Below are 13,369 nucleotides of genomic sequence, written 5' to 3' on the forward strand. Positions count from 1 at the left end.
TGCCCACCTGAGGCGTCGGCGAGCGTCAGAGGGGGTCCCCGTGCGACGGGCAGTGCCATAGTCGGACATCATGCCGTAGTCCAGGTCGTCGTAGCCCATGCTGCGCTGGTCGTCTTCCAGCCCATAGGGCTCTGGATGGAAGCGATGCAGATCCACGCTGCTCCCACCGACCCGAACCTGGGGCTGGGGCCCGTAGACGTCCTGTCTGCTCGGAGCCCGGTAACCTTCCATGCTGGGCCGGTACCGCTCCTCAATGCGGGTCACCCGGGACAGGCTGCCATAGTTGTCGCCGCTGCCTGGATAACCGTCTTCATAGTGGCGGCCGTAGCCGTCAGGCGGGTAGTGGAAGTTCCTGGGAAGGGTGGCTGTGCCTGCCTGGCCCACGAAGGGCCCAGGCCCCCCGTTGCCATTCTTGCGGAAGTCACGACCCAGAGTCTGGATGTAGTTGTTGGAGACAGACGAGGGGTCCACAGGCAGCCCGTCCGGCCCCACAGGGACTGGCTGTACTGTCCGTGTGGTCACAGTCTTCACGACTTTCTTGACCTGCGAGTAAGGAAACAGGAAAAGAAAAAATTAATGGGGTGAAGCCTGTAAGCTTAAATTCTAGATGACTCCAAGGAAGAACCCCCGACCTTCAGCTCACTTGACCTTTACAAGCTAGCTACCCTTCTCTCCCTTAGAAGAAGTGCCCAGGCAGGAAGGCTGCCCTGGCAGCAACTGTAGCTATAAGGGAAGCTACACCTTGACATACCTGTTTTCTTCCCTACTCCATTAGGCTTCCCACATCTCTTCTATCTTCTCTGTCTGGCTGGAGATCACTTTCTTTATGCCTTCGCCACACATCAGCGGCCCTTCATTCACCCTAATTAACCCATTCGCCTCTCCCCTAATAGATGTAGATGTGGCTGTAGGAGGACCTCCTCCATCATTGCAGACCTTACACCAGTCTTAGCTTACTGTGGTTTCCGTGCGCCGAGTGGTTCCGTCATCTGACGTCTCCACAGATACAACAGACATGGCTCCCTCTGGGTCCTCCTCCGTGTAGGTCTCCACAATCTGCCCTGGTTCCTGCATCCTGGGAATGGTGCTATACAGAAGGTGACTGTGCTCCTATATAGAAAAGAAGCAAAGGAAAGAGCTCTTATTAAGTCACCCATATTCACCAACCACTCCAATGAGAAGCCTTATCTCCCTGGAGACAAATTCCTCATACATCTTCTGTGGGTCCAGGACTTTCAAGAGGGGTAGCTGTCCCCATCTTCTGATCTTGTCCAGAAGGACAGAAGATATTAATTTCCCAGTTCTAGTCACTTAACAAATATGAATTGATTTAACTAGAGTCACATCAACATTTGATGACAGAGACAGCAGATTCACTTCCCAGTTCTGGTTACCTAAGTGAAGATGAACTCTGTTAACCGCAGCTACATCTACAACTCAGTGATCCTTCAAATAAGTTCACCCAATAAAGAACTTTTATGATGAACCAGACAATCCCAGTGAGAGCCATTTTCTGATTGGCTCTATGCTACTGTTCAGGAGTTGACTAAGGCACAGGACCTGTCACTATTAGCCGGGTTTCTGAACAACGGAACCACACCCATTCTAGAACAGGGAGGCAGAAATTGAAGGATCAAAAACTAGACCAATGGATACTGAAATCCAGTCTAATATAAAACTACATATATACTTTGAAGCCTCACTTTTTTATTTTCTTAAATGAAAGAAGTTAACGGGTGTTTACAATGCACTGGGCATTTAAGAGATACCAATTTGTCTTATAGGCTGGGAATAAAGAAGATACAAATGAAGCAGCCAGGAAGCTGAGCCAAAAGAATTACCTGGGGTCCGTTGAGTTTCAGATCTGAAAATTTCTGTCGCTCAAGGTCAGCATCGCCCACAAACCGGCCGTTCTGAAACACAGCCCACAAGAAGACAATTAATTTTGTGGTCTTCCTCTGCTCTATCAAACACAAAATGACCTTTTTTTCCAAACAGGAAAAGGGTTTTCAAGAAGATATGTGTAGCCTGGAGTCCTCCTGTCAGTACTCATAAAAGAATCATATCACTCTTTAGCCTTATTAGCACTTTGCTCAAAATTGTTATCAGGCCTGGAACTCTGGCAGACTGGGTCTCTGGAACATAAGAAGGCAAACTCCATGAGGGCAGGGGTTTGTGAGGTTTTGCAGGGTTTTTCTGGTCAGTTTTGTTCAATGATGTATCACAAACTACTTGTGGAATAACAACAGAGATGCAGATAAACTCCCCAACATGCAATCTTTTTGGAAAGCCGTAAGAATATAAGGACAGGTGGAAAGGCTGGGCGTGTGAGGACAGCAGGCGTCGAAAGGCCTTCTTTAATTGTCCGTGTATCTTCACGTTCAACTACCACTGGAAACACCCATACCGTGCAGATTGTTAGAGAAAGAAACAAGAACTACTAGTCTCCCTTTCCACGTAGAAAGATAACAAGTACCCCAACTCCCCTCAAGCAAACAGACCCCTCAACATCTCTATCACCCATTAATAGAGTCACTGAACAATACATTCAAAAACGTCATCCCTAAGTTGTTCACACTTAAACAGAAGGGAATAATCTAATAACGTACCATGTAAAAGTGCCTCTGACCGCTCCTCTTCCAATAGAGTACAGTAAGATCCAGCCACCTTGGGAGATGCCCCCCCACCAACTCACATTGCACAGAGAGTGTAATGCAGGGAGAGGAAGTTCAACATTACTTTCAGGAAGAAGGTAGGGTGTGGTTTCATAGCTGAGCAGAAGTTAAAAATAAAAAAGAGACAGAAAATCCCGGAATTCCCCACCATCTCCAAGTCTGAGCAGTCCTACTCTCCCTTTTCAATAGATACCTCTCGCCCCTAACCCTCTCTCTGGCTCCTGTAATAATCCTAGAAACACTGCAAGCACACTGCCTCCAAAAGTCCTGATCATCCCCCAGCTGGAATTTTGTCCTCTCACTTAACATGCTCCTCAGCATGAGGGACCTTCTCTGCCGTAAAACATAAATAAGTGATAAGGAGAAGGACTGTAGCAGCATGAGCACAGCTCTTGGTTCCCGTCAGGACCTCTGAAGATGCGGTCTAGCCGGCAATGCTTAGCACACACACACAAACCTCAGACAGATTGTATCACAGCAAAGTCAGACTAGAGAAACCATAGGAAATACAAGATACTTCTCATTTCTAACACCAACTCTCCCAAATCACATCGCAGAGCCAGCCAACCCAGAGACCACTGGCTCCTGTGGTTATTTGGGTTGAACAGCAGCACGATGCTCCCTCTCCAACTATAACCAACAGAATTAACAATGACCCCTTCCTCCAAGACATGATGCACAGCCAACAAAAAGAGTACGCAAGGACAATATGGAGCGGGAATACACAATTTATTGACCTTGCCACACCTAAGAACATACTGTTCCCTAAGGGAGACTGAACTAGAGTTGAGTACAGACACTAACTTCCCCAACCACTAAGGGGCATTTACTTCCCTGAATTTTTTTATATCAAGGCGGGGAAAAAATAATGAGAAAACAGAAATAACATGAGCATAGCTCCAAATGACACAATCTGTCGTTACTAGAATTGCATCCCAACCCAGAAACCCCACTCCAGCAAAAAGGAAGCCAGTGGATGCCACTGGGGACAAGTCCACCCTACTGAGCACAGCAGCAATATTGCCTATCTCTAAGTCAGTAATCTGTCACCCCAGAAAGGTCCATCATGAAGCATGGGCACAGGGCAGCCCATGAGGATAGCGATATCCCCCGGAGGATCATAGCCTCTCTATGATGATGCTAAAGTCCTACCTGCAGGTCTGATGGAGAGAGGGGTTACCTGATGCCGGCGGGTGAGGGTGCCGTTGGCCATGAGTGGGTTGACATCTTGTGGTGAGACCCGGACGCGTTCCAGCTGCGCCGAGACGTGGCGCCGTTCCTCCTCCAGCGCCCGGGTCAGCTTCTCAAACTGGGCCTCTTGCTCCTTCACAGAGGCCAAGATGCTGGCGGTGGACTCCACCTCTGAGTCATCCATGAAGGTAAGGGGCGGAGCCGCCACAGGGCAGGGTAAAAAAGAAGGTGGATCACAGAGGGAGGAGGGAGGAGGGAGAAGACCCCCTCACGTCACACTACCGGGAGAAGGCAAGAGAGGAGAGAAAAGGTCACAGGTCAGAGAAGACAGATGAATTATTAATCCCAGAGCCAAGGACGCCCTCTCTTGGTTTTAGTGCATGCAGAAAGCAAGCCACCACCAAGCCCGGGAGCCCATCACCAGGATCTGCTCAAGCAGGGTCCTTGAACCCGCTTTAACACCCCACCAGCAGTACTAGTGAGAGGAAAAGCACACTAGACCCAACTCTCCTCAATGCTGGTAGAGAGGGAGAATGTGTCTCGGGGCTACAGGCAGGACATGAGATTAAAATTGAATTATTTTTCCCTGGAAAAATGTGCTGGCATCAAGTCAATGAAGGTCGTGACTGCAGACAGACAATCATTCACTGACCTACCAGGGAAAGCCATGTCCAGAGATGGGGTGGGGGGGGTGCCTATAGATCTGCCCTCTCCCCAGTCTGAACACTGAAATTGCTGCAGTTGTGGCAAAATTACTAAATAAACACACTAGATTCCAAATGCCAAGAAGACATGGAAGAAGTAAAAAACCCACCATCAAAGGCAGGAAACAAAATTAAGGTTTTCATATTGAATATATTCATGAAGGAATCCTTCTGTATTTCAAAATTACACTACAACATTGAGGGTAAAATAAGTGTTCCCTGGCTAGTGGAGGTAATAGAGCAATAGAACCACAAAAAGTTCCATGTTTAAAAATGCACTGTTTTTAGGGTTTCAGCTCTTGGTGAGTAGAAAAGAGAGCATTCGGCTCAAACTCTGAAACTGGGCCTCAAAGCAGTTCATACTCTAACCTTCGGTCAGTGGCTGAAACCTCCCACATCTCTGTTATCCCGCAGAAAGCTCTAAAGAGGCCATATTTTCACCCCCTTATTCTAACTCAGGATAAATACCCAAGAATCTAGGGGGCCTACGTGTAGTCATGATACCATAAATGACAGTTATATGGAAATGAAGTGCTCCCCATAACCTGTTCTTAAAATGCAAGCTGACTGGTAAATGGGGAGCACAGCAGTCACACTGTTGGACTTAATGCTGTGTTTCTCCCTTACAACTATGGGAGGTTTTGTGGTCAAAATATACCATGTTGCAAGACATGTTTTAGAATAAACCGTCTCCTGTATTCCCCACCCACTCATCAACCCCTAAAAAAAAAAAGGCACTTAAAAAATGTATTTTTAATAAACATTTCCATACACACCTGTTAAGAGAAGGTCGCAACTGATTGGCTTAACAGAGAACAGCCCAGTCTAGATTCAAAAAGTCATGTGAGAAGCATCCCAGCCACCACAGCAAGGAGGAAGCAGGAAGGAGAGAGCTGCAGAAATATTTGGAGGAAAAATGGGAATGAGAGGAAAATAAAATACACCCAATACATTAAAAAATAAGAGGAGCGAGGGTAAGTAATGGTAGAAAGACAATGTGGGAATGGAAGGGAGTAATTTATAATATGACTTGGAATTGCTTAACGTGACAAATGCCCTTTGGACTTTGCGCTGCTTTCAGATACCTGGAAACATAGTCTTCTTTAAAACCTAGATTCTACTGACATCAGAGCTCCTCTACTTGTCTTTTTGTACAGAACCAGGACCAGGTTAAAATATGGATAAAAATCCATTTACCCCTGTTCCCAGCAAACCAAATTGGGGGGGGGGGGACTGCTATTGGGAATGCCCTTCCCCCTCCTTCTCCCCTATGGCAGACACCTCAAAGCCCAGTCCCAGCATGCCCACAAAGACATTAGAAACCAATGCAATAGTAGTGGGGAAGACATGTGGGGACTAGCCTAGGCTGAGTCTTTTGCTTCAGTTTCCTTTCCCACGCTCCCCACAGCCCCACCAAGCACCAGAGCTTGGGTCTGTTTGCCTCAAAGTATATGCAGCATTCAGCCAGCAAACCCAGAGGAATCGATGAACAGGTGTCCAGTTAACTCCCTAATTAATTCTCCACCGCTAAGGCTCCTCCAATGGATCTGGTCTCTAAATCCAAGAGCATGGCGGTCCTTTTCTAAATTCCTCCTACCCAGGCTCTGGGCGCCCACGGTCACTTATAAACTCCTGTCTTTCCTTTCAGTCCAAAGCCCAAAGAAAGCTCTCACTTTCTTATATTCCCACCCTATCTTCCAACGGGCTACTCAAAGGTCTTTAATAAGTCTCCTTATTTAAAAAAAAAAAATGTTGCTCCCTTTTCATTCCCATTTCATCACTGTAAACACTTGCCCCTATTCACTATGTATCATGACCTATGGACCTACACACCAAGAGAACGCTGAGCTCAAGCAATCCTTTGAGCTCTCAGTTTCAACAGGGCCTGAACTACAGTTACCACTCTGGCAGCCTCTGCCCTGTAATCTTTGCTAATAAAAACCCAAACTACCACTACGGTGGGGCACACGGTGACGACACTCCTGCTACACAGAGAAATTGTCACCCTACTACCCTTCTTATTTTTGCCCCCACAACTTGAATTCAGTAAAGGAGTTAGGAAAGCTAGTTGCAAAACTACAGGGCTCTAGGTCAGGAGCAGTAAGTTCTCCCATCTTCACACTTTAAAAGCTGACCACCTGGTTCTAATTTGGAGATGACTGACAGCACAATTAAGAAGAATAAGAAATCAGATTCTTAGAGCTAAAAACATAGGGCGTTTTCTACCTGAAAGAGGGCAGAGACAGAGGCTGTGTAGAACAAAATAGAACTCAGAAGACCAGTCCCAGTTCTGGATCTGCCACTAGTCAACAATGGCAGGAAGCCATTGTTGTGAGAGGAGAACCAATACCACCTGCCAGGCTAACTCAGAGTTGCTTCAAGACCCAGATGAGATAATGTATGGTATACAAATGTGAGGTATTAAGTTGTTTCAAGAGTTAGTTTCTATCTTCCAATTACATTACTTAATGGTAATGTCTCAGCCCAAAACTATTTTGTGAACTAGTAGATGAAATTAACTGAATCAAAAGCATAACTGGGTTCTGAGGAGTGGATGAGCTGGTTTCCCTGCTCCGGCTCTATTAGGAAGTCCCACCTAGACCAGTGTTTCCGGGACAGTGCTTCTCGACTGCCTAGTCGGGCATCATACATAGCACTGTGCATCTATTGTAAGTTCTCGGGTCCTGATTTCAGGCCTTAGCAGTTTAATACCAAGTAGAAAGGGAAGGTGAAAAGAACCAACAATTACTGAATGTTTTACATTTATTAGCCTGGCAATCCTTTCAACAACCCTAAGGAATTAAATTTTACTGCAAATGAGAAAACAGGCCCGAGGTGAAGCTACTCGAGGTCTTAGTTAATAGCAATTCTGAACTTAAACTCAGGTCTGTCCCATCCCACAGCCTGTGTTCTCACCCTACTGCATGCTGCCAGGTTCTGGAGAGGACAGGTGGGCCAACCCCTATCCTCTACAACCCTTAAGTGCCTTCTTCCCAAACATCACAGGAAAAGGGGGAAAGAAAAGTTTTCCATTTTTCTTTAGGTTAAAGGAGTATTCATAATGCTACATACAAGATTTAAGTGGAAGAATGGAAATGTGTGGGGAATTAAAAGTAGCAGGAAGAGAGTGAAGCTGTTAGGTAAGCCCCACACACTGCCCTGTCACTCAAGAGACTTGAGGAAAAATTCCCCACATCATATACCTCATAAAAAAGTCTGCTACAGGGCCTCCCTGGTGGCACAGGGGTTAAAGTCTCAGCACTATCAAGCTATCTCCAGCCACTGTGGCATGAGTTCAATCCCCGCCAAATGACCTGACCCACATGGCGCAGCAGACCTCTCCTGTCTCGCCTACTGCTCCCCTCAGCAGTGTATCTCAGTAGATAAGCCTGTTCTGCTCCCCACTCTGTCTCTGGTGAATCCTCTCACCCCCCTGCACCTCTGGCCTGTACCCCAGCTCTTGTATGCATAAATAAGTAAATCTTAAAAAAAAAAAAAAAAAAAGAGGGCCTTCCCGGTGGTACAGTGGGGTGAGCACAGCGCCGTGAGGCTGTCCACAGCCTCTGTAGCACAAGATCCATTCCCGGCTGGCCAGAGAGATACCGACAGGGCACAGCAGACCTCGCCTATCTCTCCTACTGCTCCCCTCAGCAGTGTATTTTGGCCCATCTGCCGGTTCTGCTCTCCACTCTGTCTCTGATGAATCCTCTCACCTTCCCACACCTCTGGCTTGTACCCTAATTCTTGTATAAATAAATCTTTAAAAAAAAAAAACACACGGGCCTCCCCTGGTGGTGCAGCGGTTAAGCACTGGGCTGCGAAGCTGCCCGCAGCCTCTGCAGCTCCAGTTCGATCCCCGGCCACCGGCGAGGGTCCCACATGGCGCGCTGACCTCTCCTGCCGCCCGCAGCTCCCCTCAGCAGTGTGTTTCGTCGATCTGTCTGTTCTGCTCCCCGCTCTGGTTCTGGTGAATTCTCTCACCCTCCCATGCTTCTGACTGTACCCAGTGCTTGTATAAATAGATAGATAGATAGATAGATAGATAGATAGATAGATAGATAGATAGATAGATAGATAGAGATAAATAGAGAGATAAATAAATAGATCTTTTTAAAAAACACACTTTATTCAAAAAAAAAAAAGAAAGAAATTCATAGGGAAGTGGAGGCACATAAAGTGAACCTCACTATTCCCCTAAGACCCAATTTTCTGAGATTAACTGGCTTTAATCTTATTTAACAAGACATGGGTGCTAAGACGTATGAGTCTACATAGCAAGGCTCCCGCATTCAATCAATGATGATGGTTAAAAATTCACTCTACCGGGCCTCCCTGGTAGCACAAGGGTTTAAGTCTCAGCACTATGAAGCTGTCAGCAGCCACTGTAGGGCAAGTTCTACGCCCGGCTGTCTCGCCTGCTGTTCCCCTCAGCAGTGTATTTCAGTCAATTTGCCTGTTCGGCTCCCCACTCTGTCTCTGGTGAATTCTCTCACCTCCCCCTCACCAAGCACCTCTGGCCTACACCCCAGTTCTTACATGCATGAATAAATAAATCTTTTTTAAAAAATTCACTCTCCTGTAAGAATTCCAACTAAAATACATTAAATAGAAACCAATACCCAGAAAGATCAAATAGTCGGACAAAGTGAACTAGGTAGTAGAGGGGGGAAAAATATCACTTGACAATAACACAGTCCCCGGAATGATCTGTTTACTGTAAACTGGTTGTAGAAATTAACTTGGAATTACAATTCCTGGAGGTTAAGGACATAGGCTTTGGAATCTGACTGGCATGAGTTCAAATTCCACCGACACCACTTCTCGGCTATAAGACTTTAGGCAAAGTGCCACCTAATCTCTCTAAACCACAGGTTCCTTTTCTGTAAAATGGGAGAAATAAAATACAAAAGGTGTCTGAGAAGATTAAATGAGACAATCCACATTAATGCTTACAAAAATGCCCTGACACACAGAAAGCTAGTAATATTGTTACAAACACTGCTACAAATAGCTAACATGGCAACACTAGAGTTTTGGTGGTGTTGGTAGGACTTTTGAATTGTTCTACATGCTCTCTCTCTCATTTAAGGGAGCCCTATAAATTACAGGAATTCTTCACACTCTTAAAGGGAAAACAAACAAACTCTAAATTAGGGGATCAAAAGACCTGGGGGACTCAAGTCTTGGTTCTGCCAAAAACTTGGGAAAGGTTATAAACCACAAGCTTCAATTTTTGTTGCTTTTCAGAGTATATCTTTAATGGGCTAATGTGTAACTCTGAACCTGTCCCCTACCTCCATGCAGTTCAGATTAAGTATATCCAAAGGCATGAACAGAATTAGGCAAGCAAGTCTCTGCAGAAAAAAGAGAAATTGTTTTTACGGAGACAGAGAACTCTAAAACTCTGAATCCCACGAAATCATCTTTGTGTTCTCGGGAAAGAAATGTTATCTCCTGCAACCAGCTTTCCGCCTTTCATCTATTTATTCATTATGAAATCAAAACCAATCTCACAAATATATCTCACCCTCTAAAAGCAATGATAAGCAAAATTCCCCTTCCATGTCACTCAAGAGATTTCAAATGGCTTTTTCAAAAATGTACACTGAACCTCCTACTGAAAACTACCTCACAGAACTTTATTACACAGCATTCCAGCCTCCTATACACCTAAAAGGTGTTTATTTGCCTTTATTGGCATTTGCCTCAAATTCAAAGTGATTATTCCTGTTCAACCACATACATTACACACTCAGAGAAAACTGCAATTTTATTTTCAAACCGTCGATAGTTTTTCTGAGGCTTTTTATCACAAAGAGCGCTTGGACCAGAGTGCAAAGTCTACACACCCCACCCACCACCGCTGTGCCACCAATTAAGCTCACTCAGAACAATTCTAATCTTGCTCTCTCACCGGTAAGACTCACTCCCATGCTGATCCCAAGTCCCTGGACAAAATCTGCATCTAGACCTAACAGTCCTCTGTTCTTTTAACCAACTCATCTCTACGGAGCCCTTCCAGAGTTACAAGATTGATATTCTGAAGATGGCCTGGCCTTGGATATTAGCGATTTCTGTACCTCCCCTGGATCTGCTCTGTGCTAGGCCCAGCTTCTCCCCTTCACAGCACCCAGAAGGCTGACTGGAGGAGTCACATGTTCACAAAAAGAAAGGACTGGGTCTCACTGTGTCCACCATGAAATCTCTGATGAATGGAGTCTCTGGCATGTCACCCCCCTCTTAGGAAAGGGGGATACACTTTACTTGATTACAGGGTTTCAGAGAAAAGAAGGATTTTAAAATAAATATATAAAAGTATTTTTGTTTTCTTTTAATATTCCTTGTTAAAAGGAGGTTGAGCTGGCACTCTCAATAGGACATCTCAACGTACTTCAGTTTTAGAATTCTAACCCAAAGTTACCACCCTGTTACATTAGGATTTCAAGATTTTTACAATGACTTTAAAATGCACGCGCACATATATACAGGCACATACAATCACCTCTGCCCCCATGACTCTAAATTCAGGAACCAGATGGAACATCCTTCTTGCTCTCCTTGTCTCTCCCAAGTATTCTGGGAAGCCCCAAACCATAACTTACTAAAATGATTAAATGCTGGGCTGCCTTTGAAGCAAAGGAAGGGCGTGGCTCTCAGCTAGTGAGGGGCCCAAGACCAAACGGGTCCGGAAAGAAACAAAACCTGCTTCTCTCTGGAGCAGGCATGACACACACGCAGGACTGGTCTAACGAGTCCTTCTGATCTCTCAGGCCAGGCGGCCTTCTTCTCCTCCCCCACTAACCACGTGCCTCCCCAAGGCCCTCCATTGGGACAGATAACACTGTATTTCCTCTCACTCCTGAGAAGTCTGAGCCGCACTGAGTAACTTACCTGGATCTCCGCTGCAACCCTGCCAAAGGCGCCTCGCCAAGCCTTATAAGGAGAAGGCAGAGCTTTAGGGAGAGGTTGATAAGGAAACAAAGATAAGAGGGAGGGGCAAAAAACAGAGGGAGGTGTTAGACTGGAGGAAGGGGAGAGGCCAAATGCCTTTCTTCTTCCTACCAAAGGAGGGAGAAAATGAGAAGGTCAGGTACACAGCATGGGAAATGAGAAAGTCTACATGACAGGCAAAGGTACTGTTTTAACTCTTGTACCATAAAGGAGAAACCCTAAAGTTACCAGCACCCAAGCACATGCCGGTCCTCTAAATCCCCCTCCCAGGGCTGGCGCCCCATGACTGTTAGGGGGAAAAGGATGTCCTAAAGCTAATTCCATACAGGCTTTGTGGACTCCACCCCCACCCCAGGCCAAAGCCAAAGACACTGGGAACTCCAAATCCCATCCCCACCAAAGGGAAGGTGGCTGGGACCTGAGGGTGAGGTTAAGCAGCCAGGTTGGTATAAAGCCAGACACATGGGCTTTGGAGGGGTCCCCCATTTTGACTCTCTGCCAGCTTGCAGCATCCTGCCAGCTCCGAAAGTGCTTTTTGGGTTTCCAGGTCGGCGGATCGGGTAGGACGCATTAAAGACTTTATTTCCCTATTTTCTCCCTGAGTTGTACATTTTCCTTATTTCCTTTTCCCTTGTAAATAAACCTTTTATTAACCTTTTTTTTTTTAAAGATTTTTTTTTAATAGAGGCATGTATTTATTTATTTTTTTGTTTGTTTGTTTGTTTTGTTTATACAAGCACTGGGTACAGTCAGAAGTGCGGGAGGGAGGGTGAGAGAATTCACCAGAGCCAGAGCGGGGAGCAGAGCAGGCAGAAGGACCGAAGTACACTGCTGAGGGGAGCAGCGGGCGGCAGGAGAGGTCTGCGCGCCATGTGGGACCCTCCTCCGGTGGCCGGGGAGCAGCCGGGGATCGAACCGGCGCCACAGAGGCCGTGGGCAGCTTCGCAACCCAGCGCTCTACCGCTGCGCCACCTGGGAGGCCCTTATTAACCTTTTGTGTGTGCCTGCAGTGGAGTATTAATAAGTCCCTTGTAAGCACGCGGGTGAGGACCCACAGCCAGGCAACCCGTTCAATATCAGGGCTGCCCTGTAACAGCCACTTCTCCACCCTAAACTCTTCCCCACGCTAGGCTAGGAAAGAAAAAATTCATGGAAAAAAAGCTTAATCTTAGAGTTACTAGAGGTTACCCAACTGTTTGAGCTCACATTTCTTTTTTTTAGAGGCAGCTTCTCTCCCCCATCTCTTTGTCCCTCACTTAAAGATGACTTGGAAAAGCTGAAAGCATGTAACCAAGTCATCTACACAGTCCTGTTTCCCCAAAGACCCAAGAAACAGCAACAAGACCTCATTCCATTAGGTTTAGAATTCCTCCCTTTGTAACAGATGGGGCAGGAAACCTGGAACCTCCCCCTTTCCTGGGGACCACCCTGTTACACCTTCTGAGGGTAAGGGAGGTTTGAAATCTGTGAGGAAATCTCTTAAGGTCCTTATTAGCTATAGGAAATACTTCTCCCTTTCTAGAAGAAAATCTGACATTACAAGGGGGAAGAAAAGTTGCAAGTTATTAACTATTGATCCTCCCCTGTAAGTCACCACACATATACAACATATCAACATGTGACATATCAACACAACCTATCGATAACCCCTGGGGTCATGCTGGTCCCATTTATTGGTGGATAAACTGTCCATCAGAAGTGTTCAGTATCCTGCCCAAGGTCACACAGCTAGGAAGTGGTGGGAATCCATCTGCTTTACGCCAAGCCCAAGTTCCTTCTCCTTGAAAGGGAAAGGAATATTAACTATCTACGTGCCACGTGGTTAAAAGTCTAACTCCAACAGAGAAG

At 46.1% G+C, this 13,369-nt stretch overlaps 1 protein-coding gene across 7 annotated transcripts in view; it reads right to left on the bottom strand.

Annotated features, from left to right (window-relative positions):
- CTNND1 (catenin delta 1) overlaps positions 1–13,369 on the bottom strand; it is a 62,658-nt gene that overhangs the window by 27,598 nt on the left and 21,691 nt on the right. For 6 of the 7 annotated variants that reach the window (XM_054699195.1, XM_037522210.2, XM_037522208.2 and 3 more), the window contains exons 2-6: positions 5,347–5,463; positions 3,856–4,144; positions 1,842–1,913; positions 958–1,110; positions 8–543 (exon numbers count right to left, since the gene is read on the bottom strand). In XM_054699195.1, coding sequence (XP_054555170.1) covers positions 8–543; positions 958–1,110; positions 1,842–1,913; positions 3,856–4,050 — 956 coding nt within the window. In that variant the 5' untranslated portion in view covers positions 4,051–4,144; positions 5,347–5,463. Of the gene's footprint in view, positions 1–7; positions 544–957; positions 1,111–1,841; positions 1,914–3,855; positions 4,145–5,346; positions 5,464–11,461; positions 11,806–13,369 lie in introns of those variants that run through there. The other variant, XM_054699194.1, reaches the window with a different exon arrangement.

This window comes from Talpa occidentalis, unplaced genomic scaffold (genome assembly GCF_014898055.3).
Source record: "Talpa occidentalis isolate TD23 unplaced genomic scaffold, MPIMG_talOcc4v2.1 talOcc4.3, whole genome shotgun sequence".
Taxonomy (NCBI): domain Eukaryota; kingdom Metazoa; phylum Chordata; class Mammalia; order Eulipotyphla; family Talpidae; genus Talpa; species Talpa occidentalis.